This window comes from Balaenoptera ricei, chromosome 5, assembly GCF_028023285.1.
Source record: "Balaenoptera ricei isolate mBalRic1 chromosome 5, mBalRic1.hap2, whole genome shotgun sequence".
Taxonomy (NCBI): domain Eukaryota; kingdom Metazoa; phylum Chordata; class Mammalia; order Artiodactyla; family Balaenopteridae; genus Balaenoptera; species Balaenoptera ricei.
In genome coordinates this window covers 9,606,967-9,628,833 of record NC_082643.1, presented here as the reverse complement: position 1 = coordinate 9,628,833, position 21,867 = coordinate 9,606,967, and the positions used below count along the sequence as shown (strand labels likewise).

General features: G+C 37.9%; 2 protein-coding genes across 5 annotated transcripts in view; one reads left to right on the top strand and one right to left on the bottom strand.

Moving 5' to 3' along the window:
* HERC3 (HECT and RLD domain containing E3 ubiquitin protein ligase 3) overlaps positions 1 to 21,867 on the bottom strand; it is a 513,145-nt gene that overhangs the window by 17,688 nt on the left and 473,590 nt on the right. The window lies entirely within an intron of this gene.
* Positions 1 to 21,867, top strand: part of FAM13A (family with sequence similarity 13 member A) — a 340,455-nt gene that overhangs the window by 22,767 nt on the left and 295,821 nt on the right. For all 4 annotated transcript variants that reach the window (XR_009503212.1, XR_009503211.1, XM_059922406.1 and 1 more), the window contains exons 2-3: positions 3,487 to 3,676; positions 11,184 to 11,393. Coding sequence is in view for 2 of the 4 variants with exons in the window: in XM_059922406.1 (XP_059778389.1) it covers positions 3,487 to 3,676; positions 11,184 to 11,393 (400 nt within the window). In the remaining 2 variants the exon portion in view is untranslated. The remainder of the gene's footprint in view (positions 1 to 3,486; positions 3,677 to 11,183; positions 11,394 to 21,867) is intronic.

Genomic DNA, 21,867 nt, shown 5'->3' with positions numbered 1-21,867 from the left:
ATGAATATTGACATAAAATTCAGGTGACATGGGCTGTAGGCTCAACCCTTTCTGAGTTCACCACAAGTTTTGGGGTCCTGGTTTCCTTAATCCTAAAGTGATATTATAAGCACTAATCCCTACAGATTGTTCTAGCAGTAAACCCCAAGGTTCCCTGTCTTTTTTAATGTGGGAACCTATATTGCTTTTATACACACACACACACACACACACACACTCCAGTTTCCGAACTCAAGTGGTGTATGGCAATGTATGCAAACAAAGCTTTAAACAGTTAAGTTTGACTTAGATTACCTCAATTAGTAACTTTCTTTTTCAACTTATATTAGGTCAAGAAAGGTAAAATGTGTGTTTGAAGGGAAGCTGAAATTCCACAGATACTGACATTTATAAAGAGATAGTGATGTTATTGTATAAAGGAAAGTAATTTCAGTTTAGATGGAATTAATCATAAATGGCTTTCCATTTCCTCAGTTATTTTATTTCTTCTGTGAGTAGGGAACTATAGAATATTTCTTATAGCCTACCAGAAAGGATATTTTTTTAATATTTGTTCTAAGTCCATCAGGGAAGAACTGATTTGGATGTCTCTAAAAATACAGCTGTTTTTTTTTCATTGTGGTTGTCTTTAAACAATATTTATCTTTTTAAATGTATTAACCTAAATTAGATTACCAATTAATAATCAGATGTTCCTTTGTTACTATAATTACATATAAACTTGCTTTGTAGTATGGCTCTGTACTGAGTAAACAGGTAGTTTAATTTGCAATCAGTTCAAAATGTGTGAGGTTAGTTACATGTCTCATCCTTGAAAATATTGAGCCATAATGCCAAGATTGCTTATTTATGCTATTAATAGGAGACACAACATACTGACTGTACTTGAGTAAAGGACAGAATATAAAACAGGGCTATTAGCCGAAAGAATGTCACATATAGACAGGATTTCTAAGAAAACCTTGAATTTCTAATAAAAACTTGAGAAATTCTGATACTAACATGCAAAATGATTTTATGTTTCTCTTTCAAAAGTCATACGTATATATTTTAAGAGATTGAGATACACGGAGAATAATTAGGTCAGCAGACTGTCTACCAACCACAGGCCTAGACCATGGTGCCTTCTTCAACAGCAATCTTTAGTCCACGAAAACAGTTGAGCACAGGAGCGGTTAAGTATCTCTCAATTGTTTTGAGAAGAAATCAGAATAATTTCCTGGAAGAATGATGATGATGATGATGATGGTGATGATGATGATAATCAGGACTTACTGAGTATGCCAGACACCCTCCTCGTTCTTCTATGTCTATGATCTCCTTCCAACCTCATGTATTCCTATGAGCGAGGGACTTCTGGTATACCCATTTCGTAGATGGGGAAACTGCGTGTACCATTCGTAGACGGGGAAACTGCGTGTAAGTGACTTGTCCAAGGTTGCACAGCTAATGAGATCAGAATGGGATTCGAAACAGGGAGTCTGGTTCCCCAGTTCACGCTCTAAACCAGCGGTCCCCAACCTTTTTGGCACCAGGGACCAGTTTCATGGAAGACAATTTTTCCACGGGGCGGGCGTGGGGGGCGTGGGGGGAGGATGGTTCAGGAGGTGATGCGAGCGATGGTGAGCGGCAGATAAAGCTTCACTCGCTCACCTCCTGCTTTGTGGCCCGGTTCCTAACAGGCCTCAGGCCGGTAATGGTCGGCGGCCCGGGGATTGGGGACCCCTGCTCTAAACGACTCTGCTATATTGTGTCTGTAAGAAAATAAGAAGATAAAACATGTATGGTTTAATCTCATTGTCAGCTGTTTCTGATGCAACATTTGAGACTATTTTCGAAGTTTCATTATTAAAGGTTACTCTTTGGCTGCTTACTCACCAGATAGACCTGGTTGACTGAAATTTCCCATGTATTCTTTTGAAAGGTATTGATAGGTTTTTAAACTTACACACACAAAAATAGTAGTGGTTACAGATTTGACTTAGTTAAGTAACTTCCTTGGTAACAGAGATGATAGTTCTTGCCCATACTACTCTGTAGTAGCTAACACTATGCCTTATTTATAATATTAATAGATAGCTAAATCTATTCTGTAACTTTATACATTTGCTGAATTGTCACTAGGGAAATCTGGCTTTCAAATATGACCTATTAAAAGATGCAGAGATGTCCATGAAAGTTGGCCTGATTCTATATATTGTAAGATTCAAAATCAAATTGAAACTACAGGGAACCTACTAAAAATCACAATTGTAGAACTTTCTTCGTGTAATTGTCATGTGTCACATGTAGAATTTATCACAGTTTGTGTTATACACAAACTGTACTTTAACATTAATATAAATTTAAATTAAGGAGAGGAGCATGGACTTAGAGTATGATGGAAGTCTTACCAGTTCCATGACTTTTACCAGATTACTTCTTAACTCTTTGATCTTTCTTTCCTCATCTCTACAATGGCGGTAATGTTTCTTCTTTTAGATTGTAACAGCTACATGAGCCTACACTTACAATATTGACACTTAGGTTAGTTGCTGCATTCATTCTCAAAAAGGGTGTGTTTCCCCTAATCTGCTTCCTCTGTCCACAAATAAAATTTTTGCTTTTTGCCATCTTTTCAGTGTTTAAAGTTACAGATACACACATTTATGTAGGACACATGCTGTTTTAAAAAAAAAATCCCTCATTTAGTTTTATTAAACCATATTAAAAGTTATCTTTTAAAATACTTCCTTGGGGAAAAATTTTCTATTAAAAGGAAGAAACAAATTTGTATGAAGTTTTCAGCATGGTGATAACTTGAATTGATTGACTGTAAATTGCATTTTTTATTTATAATATGTACAGTCTTGTTGAAATTTTTAAAATTGTGATTACCTGAAACATTGCTATTTCGGAGATTATAGCATTTTGAACTTCAAAGAAAATTGACTTGATTTTTATGTGCTAAAATATTACTGAGATATTCAGATGTAATCAAATCAGAGAAATAGATGTTCCTTCTACACATACATATTTTTTTTCTAATCCTTCAAATTAAAGCTACCTTAAGATGACATCTAGATAAGTTTTCGTCTTCAGTAACATCTTACTGTTTCAGGATCTGCATGGGGTTTCGGTGTTCCGATAAGTGTTTTATTTTCCTGTTAACGAGGTACTTGTGAGTCACACCCTGGTTACTGTAGTAATATATCTTAGCTACTGCAGTGTATTGCTGCCTCTCTTAGCTACGCTTACGTTGTGGCTTTAGGTGCCTCATTATTTTTCACTCCTTTTAACCGTTATATCAGTGTGCACCATTCCTAACACTGAGGAACACGTGAGAGGTGTTAGGGATTTGGGTTTGAGCTGAAGTGAAAATAAGTGAAGACCACTACTCTACAGCCTCCAAACGCTTACCCTTTGATTCAGGTGATTCTGTAGTAACCATTGCAGCCTCCTGTGGCAAACATGACTGACTGCTCTTTTTTCTTCCGCTATTTTAAGCAAAGTAAAGCAGCAGTTCGGCTGAAAGAAGACATGAAAAAGATTGCAGCAGTGCCACTAGATGAGCAGAGGAATTCCACCTATACAAAGTTATTTGGAGTCAGTCTCCAAGACCTCCACCAGCAGGGGCTGACTGAGAACGGCGTTCCAGCTATCGTGGGGAGCATAGTGGAGTACTTGACCATGCATGGTAAGTCCAGTTGTGTTGTAATTCTGTTGCTTTGTGTGAATTACTTCATCATGCATTATTAGAATATTCCCTAAACCACCTTAATTAGAATATTGAACTATGGCATAATATACTTTGCCCTTATAAAAGGATGTTAAGGGCATTACAACTGCTTAACATTCTTTTGAAAATATTTAATTCAACTTACCATGGAGAAATCACTTTAATTATTGAGGTTTCTAGTTTGGAATGATTCCTAGTTTTAAGTGCTAAAATACACTGTTTTAATATTAACAGTGAGTTGTCTTGATTCATTAAATTCCCACCGAGAGTCAATAATTTTTAATGTAACAGAATACTTTTTGAGCATCTCTTTCAGCTTGAGGTCAGTCATGAACTTACTGAATGCCTTGATTGCCTTCAAAACTCAGTGAGAATACCAAAAAAAAAGTGTGATATATAACCTAGTATGGTGTTGGGGGGGACATTAACTTTTGGAATGATACAATTAATTGTGTAAAATAATTGCAGAGTGCCACAGTACATTGCACGATAAAAAGATAAATTCTCTCTCTCTTAGTTGCTGAGAACTATTATGTTTTATAGCTTTTTAAATTATTTTATTTAAAATAGAACTTAGAAACCTGGATAATTTGAGACAATGAGGCTTATCAAACTAGGGCAGTATCGTGGGAGAACTCCAAACTATATAATAAATATCAACAAACTTTCAGAGGTTTGTGAAGAAGGTATTCAGAGGGAAGAGCTTGGAATTTTCATTTTCTATGCTGAAACAACATTTCTATACTGAAACAAGACTCACTGCAGAGTAGAATATAACATTTGTGGGCATTTTTAAAGGTAAAACTTGAGACCTGGAAGAAATTCTGTACTTGGCACAGTTTGCTCCCGCCCCTGAATCTTGCCGTGATTCCGAGTCCGTTCTTCCTGCTGAGAAAGCGGCTGCCTTGGAAATGCCTGAGAGGCACGGGGCCGCCTTTCTTCTGTAGGAACATGTGTCTGCTTGTCACAGGGAATATATGGCAAGACAGTTCAGACCTCAGAAGGTTGTCAGGTGTTTTGTGTTAGTTGAAAAACAGCTATTTGCTCAGGTTACTTGGTATGTAGGTGACAAAATGGTATTTTGTTCTGAAAACTGAAGAGCCAGGTTTGCATTCTTAACCTGTAGGCGTTATCTCCTTGTTTTTGGAGGAAGATAGCTGCAGGAGGGTGAGATTCTTAGAGAACAGCTCTGGGTTTGTTCAAATACTTTAAACAGGTTAAATACAAAGGTGTTATATGCAGCATGGCAGGAAGATGGGCCCTTGGCCTAGAGGATCCTGAAGCCAGATGTTGCTGAGTTAGAGCTTTGACAGGACTCATTTACACACTCAGTATTGGGTAAAACTGTATCCTACTGACTTAGCTACAAACGGATCTCTAGGTAATTCATTTAATATCTTAAATAGGGTTGTTCGGTATTACTCATTTGGATACCAAAGTGTGACCACCTAAAATAATATTTTGGTTTTGGCATCATTAGTGTTCTGACCTTTTATGCAACTATGATTGAATAATAGCCTTTTGAGGTTACTCTTATGTAAAATCATTTTCACTTTTAATCTTTTTAAGAGTATTGCATATTAATCTATTTATGTGGTTCAAAATTCAGAAGGGTATATAGTGAAAAGTCTCTCCCTCCAAACCCTGTCCCCTGACCATTCATTTCCCCTCCCAGAAACAATATTACTATACTATTTTTTGCTATGTTCTTACAAAGATATTTGACTATATAAGCAGATATGTGTATTTTTCCCCCTTTTAACATAGCACACAGTGTACACCGTTTATGAATCCTCTTAATAAAAACCAAAACAAAACACTCGGGACTTCCCTGGCGGTCCAGTGGTTAAGACTCTGCAATTCTACTTTAGGGGGCACGGGTTCGATCCCTGGTCGGGGAACTAAGATCCCACATGCTGCACAGCACGGCCAAAAAAAATCACTCCACAGTATATTTTGGAGACTGTTCCATTTCACATAAAGAGCTTTCCTCATTTAATTCTTTTTTCCCCCTGCACGCTCTTCCACTTTATGTTTGTACGTGTCACTGCTTTAACCAGTCTCATCCTGATCAGCATTGAATTGTTTCCAGTCTGCTGATGTCTACAAACAGTGATTCAGTGGCTGACCTTTAACACGTATCAAGCGCTGTGATGTGTCTGTAGACTAACCTTTAGAAGTGGACTGCTGGGTCAAAAGATAATGTGCACTTATAATCAACCCCAGGAGTTAAAATAAACCAGTTTTTTATAGTCACACCATCAATGTATGAAAATCTGGGAAAAATTTGAATTAGAGATTGCTTTTCTTCTGCCTCTCCTTGGCATACCCTTAGCTGTACTTTATAGGGTGTGTTCAGGTAATGCAAAACTAAATGTTTCAGTGGGCTCAGTCATTCTTAACCAGGGATGTGAAATGGTCACTAGTGGAATCTTTTCAGAATACCCATGCAATTGGCAGTACCTCAGATCTACTGAATCAGAATCTTTTTTGAAAATTTATTAATTTATTTACTTTTGGCTGCGTTGGGTCTTCGTTGCTGTGCGCAGGCTTTTTCTAGTTTCGGCAAGCAGGGGCTACTCTTCGTTGCGGTGCATGGGCTTCTCACTGCAGTGGCTTCTCTTGTCGCGGAGCACGGGCTCTAGGCATGTGGGCTCAGTAGTTGTGGCTCGTGGGCTCTAGAGCGCAGGCTCAGTAGTTGTGGCACACGGGCTTAGTTGCTCCGCGGCATGTGGGAATCTTCCCGGACCAGGGCTTGAACCCGTGTCCGCTGCATTGGCAGGCGGATTCTTAACCATTCGCCACCAAGGAAGCCCCTGAATCAGAATCCTGATGGGGCAAACTAGGGTAGGGCACCTGCCCTGTATTTTGAAAGGCTATGTAGTTAATTACTCCATAGACAACCAGAAGCCCCTTTCTGTATTTGAAACTATTGATATCATGTTAATAAACCAAGGAGCCTGTGTAAGTTTGAGAGCAAGATACTTCAATTAGTTTTATTTAACTGTTTAAGTCAAATATTTGTTGTGGACCTTGATACAGTAGGCACTCTGTCAGGTATGGGATATGGGGTGATTGGTTGTATAATTAACCATAGGTAGATATTGTGGTCATACTTAGTTGTTTAATGTAAATGTAGATACATAACAACTCAACATGATTTTATTATTTTTATTTTTATTATTATAAAGGAATATTATTATAAAGGAATTTTAGGACAGAAAGCATTTATAAAGGCCTATATTAAGGCCTGTTCAATAGACTTTGGCCTTTTTTCTTTAAAGAAAAAAAAGAAAAACATACACGTTTTTTCCATTCAAAGGAAAATCTTATAAGTTACGAGGCATATCATCTTTATACTATTTTAAAATAACTAATCTTGCTGACAGTGTTACTGGATTCCTTCTACTTTACCGTTAAGATGCTGTGGGATAGTTAAATAGTGTAGGTTTCTCCACTTACCACTAGATGTCAGAATATGCTTACATATTGTCACATGACTTTCAGGGCCAGTGTGCCAATAAGAAAAATTCTGACTTCTGGCATATTTCATTTCTGTTGATGTATTCATACATTCATACATGTACTCATCAGACTTTGAAATAAATACTTCAGTTGTACAAGAAAGTAGTTGTCAGTGTTATATATTATTTTTTGGTATTACTAAACCATTTGTAAGTTGCTGTTTCATGATGATTAACCCATATCTCATGAAATCAAATATGACAGAATCTCAAATGTATGACAGCAACTCCATAAAGCTTTCTAAACATCTCCTCCCTCTAACGTTTCTGTTATAATCATTTCCTAAAAATTTAGAGTAGGAAAGATTAGAGATTATATAATCTGGTAAGCCTCACATGGGTACTGTATATATTATAAATTCGTAAGGGACTTTTAAAAGCTATGTGGATTCTTTTTGCCAGAGTGTAATATAGCCATGTCCAGAAGTAAACTTCTCCGGATTGAAAAATCACTAAGTATCCTAAGAGTTCTTTGAGTGAGAGATGTTCCTGAGGGAAGAGAGTTGTGCAAATAAATGGCATGAGGGCAGAAAAAATGGTTGAGAAGCACTGACTTTGATGACTTCCATTTATAGCTTCTCTTTCCTCTAGTAAGGTCCAGGGGGATCAGGAACTTCAAGACCAAAGCCAGTTCTTGGAGATGGGTAGCTATTTTTGAATAACTGGAAGTATATTTATTTGAGGAAAAGGTCAAAAAACCTCATTGGAAGAGGGAACCTCAGGTCAAAGCTAGAAAAACACTGTGAAATCAGACCCAGGGGCATCTACTGGTCCAAAAACAGGCTCTGGAGCTGGGTAAGATACAGGACTATGTCGTAAAATTCTATATCTTCAGGATCTGCGCCTTGACCAGGAATGGGGTTCTCTTTAATTGGGTGCTATCTGCTTGATGCCAGTATATGTCTCTGAAGTTACAGATGAAGCTTTGTAGAGTAGAGGAAACAGAACTTGAAGGCTTTAAAAACGACTAAGCTGAAGTCTCCTGATAGTAACCGATATTCTGCAGTATTAAAGGGAATGGTATATCACATTAGTTATCTCTTGCTACAAAACGGATGACCCCAGAGCATAGTAGATTAAAACAGTGTTTATTGTCTTACAGCTTCTGTGGTTCAGGAATCTGAGCACAGCTTAGTTATGTCTTTTGTCTTTCGGGACTCTTTAAGGCTGCAGTCATACCAGGACGTGACTGGGGAAAGGTTCACTTCCAAGCTCATTCATGTGCTTGTTGGCAGGATTCAGATCCTTGCGGGCTGTTGACTTGAGGGGTCTCGGTTACTCATTGGCTGTTGTCCAGAAACCGCCCTCAGTTCCTTGCCACGTGGACCTTTTTGTAAGGGAGCTCACAAAATAGCAGCTGATTCATCACAGTGAGCAAGCAAGAAGAGCCAGAGAGAGAGAGAACACAAGGAAACAAAGTAGGCTTCACAGTCTTTTATAACCCAATCTCAGAAGTGAGTTTGGAACCTAATCACCTTCTCTTGGTTAGAAGCAAGTCACTAGGTCCAGACCGCACTCAAGCGAGGAGGGGATTATACATGATATGGATACCAAGGGGTGGGGATCACTGGGGCCAGTGGACAAGCTGCACAGCACACAGACTTACTGGTGTCTCCTCTGATTACATGGTGCCCTGGCCATACTGGTTGTTAAATATTTTTAATAGCGTCTCTGGTTTCACAGATTTTTGTCAAAATTGGAGCTAAAATTCATGTCAATTTTTGACACTCATGTTCTTCATAACCAAATAATACGTCTCTATGTAGAAGAACATAAACATCTTACCAGGCGACAAACTCCATAAGGATCCTTGTGGTGTTTGAAGTTTTTTCTCATGGTTGATTTTTTTTTTTTTTTTTTAGTACCTAACATAGTGCCAGGTACTCATTAAATGTTTGTTGAATTAAAGGGCTCATAAGATGTTTTATCAAATTATAAACTAAGATGAAATTAGCTTCCTTTTTCTTTAGAAAGAGCAACACAGTTAGGAGAAAAGAGAGAGAAGCCAAGGCTGATATGAGCAAACACCTCCCATCTAAATAAATCTAATAGGCTTCAGTGCTTTAGGTCATTGCTAAAATCCACCATTAAGCTCTCAAAAGGAGAGTGGTAAGTTGAGTCCTTGGGTCGCTCTTTTCTTAGAATGTTTCTTACACCTTTAACAACCCTCCGTGGTCTGACTCACTTGCTTTCATGGTGCTCTGTCTCTTTGAATCTAGCACACTGAGCTGGAAATCATTATCCTCTACCTTAAAGCAGCGGCCACCCTTCCCCCTCAGTTCACCTTATCCTTTGCAATGCTTTCTCCTGGATTTCTAGTTTTCAAACCTTAAAGTTAGGTTTCAACCCTTCCTCTTCCCTATTTTCTTTTTGTACTAAGTTACCAAATCATCTTTATTCTCTCCTTTTCACTTCCTTCCCACCATAATCTGTCTTACAGTAGACTGTAGTCCCCCTAAGGCAAGCTCTCTGCCTTCTCCATTCTCTGCTTCTTTGCTAGCTAGGTCCTCCTTAAACCACGATTATGTTGTGTCTCTCCCCTACCCGCCCCCAGCTCACACACATTTAATGCTCCAATGATAAATAATGATAAAGTCTTCACTCTTTCCCTTGACATTCATGACCCTCTACTGACCATTTCTTCCATTTTAGTACCCTATCACTCTTTGACCTAAGCACTTCCATATTTTCATCTGCCTACCTTTCTTCATGCTCTCCTCTCTCTGCTTCTCAGTTCATATATTTGTTTCTCTGACAAAGTGTCAGGGATAGATCAAGTTTTTGTGGGTTTGATGCTTAGTCCTCCTGGGACCCTCTTTAAGAAAAAGAACACAAAATTTAGAGTACAGAATTAGGGACAGAGCATTGGAAAGGGCCCCAACAAATGAGGGGCCCTGAAGCTTAAACTTCATTAGCTTCGCGGTACATCAGCCTCAGTCCCCCGAGTCTTGACTGTGCTTCAGCCAAAGATTACGCAGTGTAGCCAGTGGCTCCTCCGTGAAGCCTTCTCTGCTGACCCCAGCCCACGCGAATAATCACAAATCAATTGGCTAAAGGCAAGGATCTTGTCTTGCGCTACTTTACAGTCTCTGAGTCTTTTTTTTTTTTTTAAAGGAAGAGCCTCAATTAGCCATTTTTTTTTTAAAGTACATTTTTTTAAATTAATTAATTAATTAATATTTATTTTTGGCTGTGTTGGGTCTTCACTTCTGTGCAAGGACTTTCTCTAGTTGTGGCAAGTGGGGGCCACTCTTCATCGCAGTGCACGGGCCTCTCACTATCGCGGCCTCTCTTGTTGCGGAGCACAGGCTCCAGACGCGCAGGCTCAGTAGTTGTGGCTCACGGGCCCAGTTGCTCCGCGGTATGTGGGATCTTCCCAGACCAGGGCTCGAACCCGTGTCCCCTGCATTGGCAGGCGGATTCTCAACCACTGCGCCACCAGGGAAGCCCTACAGTCTCTGAGTCTTATAATTTGAATTTATTAATTACTAAAGAAGTAATAGTTCTTTATCAAATTATTACAAAGGTAATCACATAGAGTTAAAATTTTTTACGTACATGTTAGTTTTTCCTTAAACAGTTGTTCTCAAAATGCTAAGCTGCTTTCGGAGCCCAGGGTAAGTTTCTGTCGTACACTGTAGAAAATTATACGAATGAAATTTCTTTATAGAGTAGTACGTGTTCTGTGTTTGTATGTGTCCTAACCTTAGTTTTAGACGTCAGCTTTTATAACCACTTATGATCTTTGTAGTTGGTATGTAATAGATGGGAAGATGTATTATTCTAAGAAAACGTTTTTATAGGACGTGAAAATCTTCCAGTGCTTGATAATTATTCAGAAAATTCTGTACTGAGACTTATTTACGTCGCTGTTCTTCAGAGTTTGTACCTGTTTGTGAGAGACCTCTGTTATTTTCTGTGCATGTACTTTGCTGTTCCAGGACTCGCCCAGGAAGGCCTTTTTCGGGTGAATGGCAACGTCAGGGTGGTGGAACAGCTTCGATGGAAGTTTGAGAGCGGGGTGCCCGTGGAGCTGGGGAGGGACGGCGACGTCTGTGCCGCGGCCAGCCTGTTAAAGCTCTTCCTAAGGGAGCTGCCGGAGGGCGTGATCACCTCGGCGCTGCAGCCTCGGTTCATTCAGCTCTTTCAGGGTCAGTACGCTGAATCCTTCTAGGAATTAAAGCAATTTTAGTTTTCAGCTAACACTAAGGTTTTAAATATTAAATATTGAAATTCTGAATATTAAAATAGGATGTTAAACATCTGTGGTCTCTCCATAACCATCATCTTGCTGTTTCACTCTAGATCTTCATCTTCTGCCCTAAAATAATGCCAAACTGACGGTGAAATACCATTATATTAAATGTAATTTCTAAGACTATTGGCATATGAATACGTAAATAACATAATATTGAAAAGCCCTGATGCTTTGGGCCCAAAGAAATTCTTTGCTGACTGCTTAGTGACTGCCATGGAAGTATTGATACTAAGACTAAGGCATGAAGTTCTATGTAGGAAATATTAATTAATTAAATTGTGTTTGGTTAGTGACCTTTGAGACCGAAAAGTCACTGGTGGGCTTTCCTTATAAGCAAGACTGAGTCCTAAAACAGTAGTTGTTTTACATAACTGAGGTTAAAATTGATTTTTTAAATGTTCTTAAACATCTTTTTTTCACTGCAGTATAGTTCATTTGCAATATTATATTAGTTTCAGGTGTACAACATAGTGATTCAAAATGTTTATATGTTATACTCCATTTAAAGTTATTATAAAATATTGGCTATATTCCCTGTGCTATACAGTATATCCTTGTAGCTTATTTATTTGATAAATAGTAGTTTGTACTTCTTAATCCTCTACCCCAACCTATCTTGCCCCTTCCCTCTTCCTTCTCCTTACTGGTAACCACTAGTATGTTCTCTATATCTGTGAATCCGTTTCTGTTTTGTTATGTGTATTCATTTGTTTTATTATTTTAGATTTCACATTTAAGTGATAAGACAGTATTTGTCTTTCTCTGTCTGACTTATTTCACTAAGCATAATACCCTCTAGGCCCATCCATGTTGCTGCCAAGGCAAAATTTCATTCTTATTTTATGGCTGAGTACTATTCCATTGTATATGTATATGTATTAAATATATATACCACATCTTCTTAATCCATTCATCTATTGATGGACACTTAGTTTGCTTCCATATTTCGGCTATTGTAAATAATGCCACTGTGAACGTTGGGGTGCATATATCTTTTCAAATTAGTGTTTTCATTTTCTTTGGATATATACCCAGGAGTGGAATTGCTGGATCATATGGTAGTTCTATTTTTAGTTTTTTGAGAACCCTCCATACCGTTTTCCATAGTGGCTGCACCAATTTACATTCCCCCAACATTGTACAAGGGTTCCCTTTTCTCCACATCCTCACCAACATATGTTATTTGTGTTCTTTTTGATAATGGACATTCTGACAGGTATGAGGCGATAGCTTGTTGTGGTTTTGATTTGCACTTCTCTAATGATTAGCGATGTTGAGCATCTTTTCATATGCCTATTTGGCCATGTGTATGTATTTGGAAAAATATCTATTCAGGTCTTCTGGCCATTTTTTAATCGGTTCTTTTGATGTTGAATTATATGAGCTATTTATATGTTTTGGATATTAATCCCTTATTGGTCATATCTTTTGCAAATATTTTGTCCCATTTAATAGGTTGTCTTTTCATTTTGTCAATGGTTTCCTTTGCTGTGCTGAAGCTTTTAAGTTTAATTAGGTCCCAGTTGTTTATTTTTGCTTTTGTTTCCTTTGCTTTAGGAGACAGCCCAAAAAAATATTGCTGCAATTTATGTCTGTGTTTTGCCTATGTTTTCTTCTAGGAGTTTTATGGTTTTGGTCTTACATTTAGGTCTTTAATCAGTTTGAGTTTATTTTTTATATGGTGTGAGAAAATGGTCTCATTTCATTCTTTTACATATAGCTGTCTAGTTTTCCCAGCACTGCTTCTTTTTTTTTTTTTTAATTATTAGCACCTTTAACTATTATTTATTTATTTATTTGGCTGTGTTGGGTCTTCGTTTCTGTGCGAGGGCTTCCTCTAGTTGTGGCAAGCGGGGGCCACTCTTCGTTGCGGTGCATGGGCCTCTCACTATCGTGGCCTCTCTTGTTGCGGAGCACAGGCTCCAGACGCGCAGGCTCAGTAGTTGTGGCTCACGGGCCTAGTTGCTCCGCGACATGTGGGATCTTCCCAGACCAGGGCTCGAACCCATGTCCCCTGCATTAGCATGCAGATTCTCAACCACTGCGCCACCAGGGAAGCCTCCAGCACCACTTCTTGAAGAAACTGTCCTTTCCCCATTATACTGTCCTTTCCCCTTGCCTCTTTTGTCATATTAATTGATAATAAGTGTGTGGGTTTGTTTCTGGGCTCTCTATTCTGTTCCATTGATCTATATGTCTGTTTTTGTGCCAATACCATACTATTTTGATGACTATAGCTTTGTAGTATAGTCTGACATCAGGGAGCGTGATACCTCCAACTCTGTTCTTCTTTCTCAAGATTGCTTTGGCTATTCAGGATATTTTGTGTTTCCATACAATTTAGAAGTCTTCTAGTTCTGTGAAAACACCCATTGGTATTTTGATAGGGATTGCTTTGAATCTTTAGATTGCTTTGGGTAGTATAGTCATTTTAACAATATTAATTCTTCCAATCCATGAACACTGTATATCTTTTTATCTGTGTCATCTTCAGTTTCTTTCATCAGTATCTTACAGTTTTCCAAGTACAGGTCTTTTACCTCCTTAGTTAGATTTAGTCCTAGATATTTTATTCTTTTTGATGCATTGGTAAATGGGGTTATTAACTTCTCTTTCTGATTGTTGTTAGTGTACAGAAATGCAACAGATTTCTGTATATTAATTTTGTGCCCTGAAACTTTACCAAATTCATTGACGAGCTCTAGTAGTTTTTTGGTGGCGTCTTTAGGATTTTCTGTGTATAGTATCAGGTCATCTGCAAATAGTGACAGCTTTACTTCTTCCTTTCCAGTTTGGATTCTTTTTATTTCTTTTTCTTGACTGATTGCTGTGACTAGGACTTCCAATACTGTGCTGAATAAAAGTGGTAAAAGTGTGCATCCTTGTCCTGTTCCTGATCTTAGAGGATATGCTTTCAGCTTTTCACTGAGTGTGATGTTAGTTATGGGCTTTTTGTATACAGTCTTTATTATGTTGAGATTCATTTCCTCTCTACCCACTTTGTGGAGAATTTTTATCATAAGTGGATGTTGAATTTTGTCAAAAGGTTTTTCTGCATCTATTGAGATGATCATATGATTTTTATTCAATTTGTTAATGTGGTGTATCACATTGATTGTATTATAAGGTGGTTTTAAATGAAGAATCTTCATTTTTCAAGGTACTAATTTTAGGCATAATCATTATTGAGTTCTCCCTCCTAAATACAGGAAGAAAGATGATTTAGCTTTGAAAAGCCATTTCTTTCCCTTTTTTTGCCAAGTTAGGGTGAAAATGGGAAATGTATTTTATAAGAGTGTTAGATACCAGATTAAGAAGGATGTTACTTAAAGCCACATTCCTTTAAAGCAGTGGTATAACTATTCATATGTAGTATGCTAAAGAATGAGTAAGTGAGAAGGCCATGTTGTATTCTATTGAAAAACAGGAATAAAATATGAAAGCAAAAATTGCAGAACTGTTTGTCTGTTATGGTTTTCTTCAGTGCTTTTAAGTTTTTTATCAGTAAGTTACATTTTAAAATAATTGCTACAAAAGCAAGTTGAAGATTTACAATATTGTGTGCTTAATACAAAATATTTAGTAATCAAATATTTAGTATTACGAAGAATCTTTGTTACTCTTAATATTATATCTTATAATTTATAATACTATAATTATATATTATTATAACTTAAAATACTATAATCATAATATTATCTTATTGTACTACTACTGCTTGTGAATACTTGTGAATTTTAAAAGTGTTTATCACATTTCCTAGAATAGCTTTCATTTGATAATGAGAATACACTGTTTTATTTTATTTTTTTGTTAATTTTTACATTATAGTAATGTGTTATAATTCAAGTTTTCTTTGTAAATTATCATTCATGACATGTTTTCTTGGTGGCTAAAAAAGTTGATATGCATCAGAAAAAGCAAGGGGTATCATTCTACTAGAAGTAAGACTGCTTATTTAGTCAGCCTTGGGGGTTGTGTGATTGTGCACAAGTAACAAATTCTGAATGGGGCAGAAAAACTAATTTTTGCTTTATTGGTAGTATTCTCTCATTCCTTGAAAACCTCTGAGGTTAGATCTGAGAAGTTCAATAAAGGAAGTACTAATGAAGTACTTACAAGTTATGTAAGCTGCTAAGTAGAGGGAATAAAGTATGTCTTAGGTGCCAGACAGTATAGCTTTTATAAAATAAACTTCTCTCTTTAATAGTCCAGGTAGAAAATATGCAAGTAGGGCTTCTGTGCTTCTGCTGGTTCAGCCTGTGCACAGCACTCTCACAGTAGAGGGTACCCGCTGCGACTGGTCACCCCAAAGCCAGAGGTTGAAGGCTCTTTGCAGACTCACTAAGCAGACATTACACTTGGCCTGTTATAATATTCTCATCTCTTTTCTGTTAGACAATAATATATAATAAAACTTTTTGATACAATTTCCCTAGTAAAGACTACACTATTTTTATATTTCAATCCTTATGACACCAGATTAAATAGTTTTTTTTGATAGTCTGTCACAAATCAATGCCAGATTTCTTTTTTTAAAAAAATGTTGTGGGCCTTCGAATTGTATCCTGTATAAAGAGCAAGCTATTTGTGATTGAATATAACTTAAAAATTTTCAGCTCAAGCTCATCTCTTCCATACTTTAGAGGATGGAATTCTGGAGCCCCAACTTAGTATATTTTTAGACATTTAAGCTAAACCACAAGTGCCACCAAGGACAGCACAACTGCCGCCTGTGAGCAAACCCGTGCTCTAGATCACCTTTTGATCTTATAGGTCAACAGTGGCCCCCTGTGTGCATGCACATTTAGATTCTTTCCTCTTTATAAAAAATTATCAGCTTTAGATAATTATCAACTTTAGACTTTGTCTAGTGTCTAAAGCTCTGAGACTGTATATATTTTTAGTTAGCAAACCAATATACCTGCCTACCAGGTGTTACCAAAAAGTTCTATCTAAAGTTGATTTCTGCCAGAGCCTTTTGCTTCTGTCAGATGCCTGCTTTAGACAATTCATCTTTAAGAGAGAGACTCTAAAGGATCTTCAGTGATTATCCTTTTCTGTTGTCATGTTAAACCTATCTCTGATTGTACCAACTTGCCTTCCTTTATTTAGGTTTCCAGTATAATTGTCTCAGTTTGGCTATATTCCATGACTTCTGATATTTTATCCTTATCTTGGTGGGCCAGTAATAGATCTATTTTTTATTTTAATAATTTCAGATGTGTTTGGGGAATAAATATGAATGTCAAGCAATAAAATGATTTTAGGATAGGATTCATTTAATTTAGAATTAACTAGAAATCCCTTTACAGTATTTGAATGCTCTCTATTGAAAAAACTTCTATAATGTAAATACAAATATTTCTGCCTCATAATGGAATATTCTTTTTGTTGTTTGAGTTGGATCAATCCATCAATATTTATTTAACACCATCTACTTATATACTGGATGGTCCCAAGAAATAAAAGATTAAACTTCTTGACTTCAAGGAGTGTGCTATTTAATTGAGGAGATAGATGTATGTTGCATACCTTCTGTAGTCCTTCAGATGAGTAATGCATTCAGTTGGTGATCACAAGGAGAGGAGGAAGCCAATCTGGATTATGGTAATCAGAGAATACTTGGTGAAAAAAGTAAAACTGGGGTATGTAAAATTAATTTGAATGGAGAGGAAAATCTTCTAGGTGAGGAAAGGGTGTGAGTAAAAACACTGTCAGTGTAAGACAGGAATGTCTGACAGAGTTGTCCATAGCTAAAGGAAATTTGCCAAATATATAATTTAAAAAGTAGGTTGAGACTAGGTGGTAGAGGGTCTTGAACGTTAGGCTGAAGGAACTAATATTTATCTGTAAGTAGTAAGTACTTGAAGAAAGAAGTCATATGATGGAAGCAGTATTTCAGGCTGTGCTGTGTAAGATGGTTGGATGGGGAGATGCTGGGTGCAGGGGGACTATCTAGAATGCTGGCAGAAATCTTGGTCCTAACGACCTGTATCTGATAAGTAATAGGCAATGGAATATTTTTTTAAATCTGGGGTAAATATACATAATGTAAAATTGATCATTTTAACCATTTTAAAGTATACAGTTCAGTGACATTAAGTGCATTCCCAGTGTTGTACAACTATCACCACTACCCATTACCAGAACTTTCTCATCATCCCAAACAGAAACTGGTAATGGAATTTTAAAGGAAGGTTACCAGAGACAGAGATATTAGAGAGAAAACATGAGCAGAAACATGATAGCTGATAATTAGAGGGTGAGCATAAGAAAGGAGTGAAAGATAACCCTAAGTTTTGAGTTTAGGTGACTTGAAAAACTGTGGGACGAGTAGCATGGTGGCCTGACTCTGGTGGCCATAACTTTGGTGAAGCCCACAGAAATGGCACCTGGGAAGGCCACAGCAGCAGAGGGCGTTTATTAAACTTTTGTGAATGGAAACAAATTAGGAAGGAAATTCTGAGGCAAGGTTGACATAGCACTGGGGAGAGCTCCCTGCCAACTCCTGTGCTTTGACAAGGCTTAAAGCAACTAACGTTGTTTTGTCTTCAGTAATTCAAATCTTTTCTATCTGTACCTAGGGTGGGTCTTAACATTTTATAAAATGCTTCAGCCTGGTAGACTTGATCTTTTGTCCTGAAATGAAGAAGCCCAGTCTTCAACTTTCTAGGAACCTTCTGTGACTGACTAATGCTCCTTCTTTACCTTCAGGTGAATTTGGGACTTAGCCCAAAGGCTCAGATGCTATTAGCTTGGTAGGATCTGATGATCTCTTTGTGGGGACTTTATTGTCTGTCTCCTGTCTCAGAGATCCAGCTGTTGTTATTGAAGAAAGAGGAGAGATCCTGATGTGGCATCTTGGTAATTGGTCTGTTAATAACAATAATGGAAGTCAAGAAGGGAAGATTATGGGGCCATGATGAGGAACTCATTTTAAATGGATAAAATGAACATCAGTGCTTGGGAGAGGGGTATCAGGGCTGAAGATGTGAACTTTATAGTCACCTTTGTAGAGTTAACCGTGTTCATACTTATAATCCTGAGCACCACTTACGTGTGGACAATATTGTAGCTGTAAACGGATGACAGCAAGGGGATTTTATATGCCTTTCATCATGATTTAAGTACCTTTTCTGTGCCAAGATTTTGCCTAGAGGCTTTACATATGTGTGCCTTCCAAACTCCATTACAGCTACTCCTACAGATACTTCATAGATAAGAAAAGTGAAGTTTGGGGAGGGTAAGTTACTTACCAAAAAGCAAGCAGCTAGAATGTGCAGAGCTAGGATCTGCCTCACTCCGAAGCCCAAGCTTTTTCCATCATACCGTGCGTATAAGTCAGCTCAGGCTGCCATAAAAGAATACCACAGACTGGGAGACTTAACCAACAGAAATGTATTTTCTCACAGTTCTGGAGACTGGAAGTCCAAGATCAAGGTGCTGGCCAGGGTAGTTTTTGGAGCTCTCCTGAGCTTGCAAGTGGTGCCTTCTCACTGCTGCCTCCCATGGCCTTTCCTGTGTGTGTGCTCTCCTGCCTCTTCCCCTTCTTGTAAGGACATCAGTTCTTTTGGATTAGAGCCTCAGCTTTATGACCTCACGCAACCTTAATTACCTTTGTAAAAGCCCCGCCTCTGCATACAGTCACGTTGGGGGTTAGGGCTTCAGCCTGTGAATTTTGTAGGGACGAAATTTAGTCCATAACACTACTTTTTTTTTTTTTTTTTTTTTAATAAGACATTCTCTTTTTACCAACTTTTTTTTTTTTTAAACTTTGGGTTTATTTATTTATTTATGGCTGTGTTGGGTCTTCGTTTCTGTGCGAGGGCTTTTCTCTAGTTGCGGCGCGCGGGGGCCACTTTTCATCACGGTGCGCGGGCCTCTCACTACCGCGGCCTCACTTGTTGCGAAGCACAGGCTCCAGATGCACAGGCTCAGTAGTTGTGGCTCACGGACCTAGTTGCTCCGCAGCATGTGGTATCTTCCCAGACCAGGGCTCGAACCCGTGTCCCCTGCATTGGCAGGCAGATTCTCAACCACTGCGCCACCAGGGAAGCCCCATAACACTACTTTTAAAAACTTATCACAGTTTGGTATATGTATGATTAAAAATTAATTAGTAAAATGCCTACAGTGGATGCTAACCTAGGTAGTCTCTGGTATAGAAATCATGACTACAGAATTGATGTTTTTTTTCTTGGAAATCTTTAAAGATGACTAGCAGAGCTAGGAGTAAGGAATGAGTTTAAAACAAATGATAAGCTGTGGAAAAAAATGTTACTGGGGTGTGTGTTCGTTTTTTGTATAGATAATTTTCTGTATTTTTGTTTGTATTTTAATATTGATTCTCTTTAAGAATTTATTCCTTTTAGTGATAATAGGTGCTAGTGACTCCTCACTGCATAATACCTAGAAGATATTTTATTTATATAACCTCTTTTGATCCCAGCATCAACTCTAATGAGGTACAGATAGGATAATCTTCATTTTGAAGAAAGAAATTATAGCATGTGGCTTAGAGCATAGGCTCTGGGTCCATTCTGACTAGTTACAAATCTGTTTGCCCACCGCCCGCTGCACTGGTATGGACAGGCTACTTAGCCTTTCTGTGCCTTAGTATATTAGGTATCTATTGTTACGTAACAATTTTCTTAAAACTACTATAAACATGTATTTCCTGTCATAGTTTCTGTGGGCTAGGAATTCAGGTGTGGTTTAGTTAGGCAGCACTAGTTCAGAGTCTGTCAGGGAGTTGCTCTCAAGAGTTGTCAAAGGGCTGCAATTATCTGAAGGCTTGACTGGGGCTGGGAGATCTGCTTCTAGGGTGGTTCATTCACATGGCTGGCAATTTAGTGCTGGCTCTTGGTGAGAAACCTCAGTTCCTTTCTCTATGGGCCTCTCCTGATGGCTGCTTGAGTGTTCTCATAACATGTCGCTGGCTTCCCCCAGAGTAAGCACATCAAGAGAGATGGAGGCTATCTTTTCAATGACCTAGCCCCAGAAGTCAAATAGCATCATTTGTCCCACATTCTATTCATTAGGAGGAAGTCCTTAATCTGGCCCATATTCAAGAGGAGAGGAATTAGGCACCATCTTTTGAAGGAAGAAGTGTCAGACTTTGTGGACATTGTGAAACCACCACACTTAGTTTCCCTAACTGTTGTCGTAGTTTGTTCATAGTAGTGTTTACTTCCTGAGTTTGTTGTGGATACTGAGTTTATCCATTAAAGCACTTAAAACAGTGTCAGTCATATATGTTTAATAAATGTTAAGTTAGTGCTTCTCAACTGTGGAAGCCCAGAAGAATTATCTGGGAAGCTTTGAAAAATCCCAGAGATCATTACATCCTACGCCAATTAAATCATCATCTCTAGAGATGAGACACAGGCATCCATAGTTCTAATGCAGTCTTCCTTCCCTGTACTTATGTCCCAATTTATCCTCAACCCTCGCTTCCACCCCTTGGTTTCTTAGTTATACGAAGACAAACCATTTAGTGTGATTTCCCTCAAGTTTTCCACTTTTAACCTTAAAATTGATTTCTTTATCCTTTCTGTATCCTAACTTCCCTGTCTCTTAAAAAAAAATTACAGAAGAATAAGTGCACCTACCTGCCTAATGATTAAGGAGGAGGAAGGAAAAGGGACAAAATGAGTTCCAGTTTGGAGTTAAATGAAGATTTCAAAATTCTTGCCCAAGTTAATTGAAACTACTTGAAGTTTTGGTTGTTGGTTGAGCCGGTAAATCACACAATATGGACCATATCTTCCAGAAATTCATTTGGGAATATTTTTGGAATGGCTACCAGTTATCAATTTTTATTTTTAAAAATATTTTATATAATTTTAATGAAAGCATAAGCCTGCAGATATGGCCTGTTATATATAGTACAGGACTTTTTTTATATTAAATCAGTGATTGAAAATTTTTCAATTATTAAATTGAGATGAAGGCATTGTTTGGTATTTTATTGATCACATAGAAAAGTAGGATACTGTCCTGCCAACAGTGAGCTTACAGTTTTATTAGGGAACTAGAACATGTACACAGAGAGCCAGGATACACAGAATAAAGTGGGGTTGACAGCGAGGAATCATTTCTAAGTCAGATGATAAGGAGGGTTTATGGAAGAAGGAATTAGTACTTGAGCTGGGCTTTGGAGGGCTGGTAGAATTCCCACAGATGGTGTTCATTTTAGGAAGAAAAGATTACAGGAGCAAAGGTGTTTGGAAAACAGAGGTACGTGATTGCAACAGTGAGCACAGTGTGTGTTCAGGAAGGTGGGGGGAATGGGTAGTTTATAATATAATTGGGTTTGGTTGTTTGTCAGTAACATTATTAATCAAATACTGAAGTGGCACATT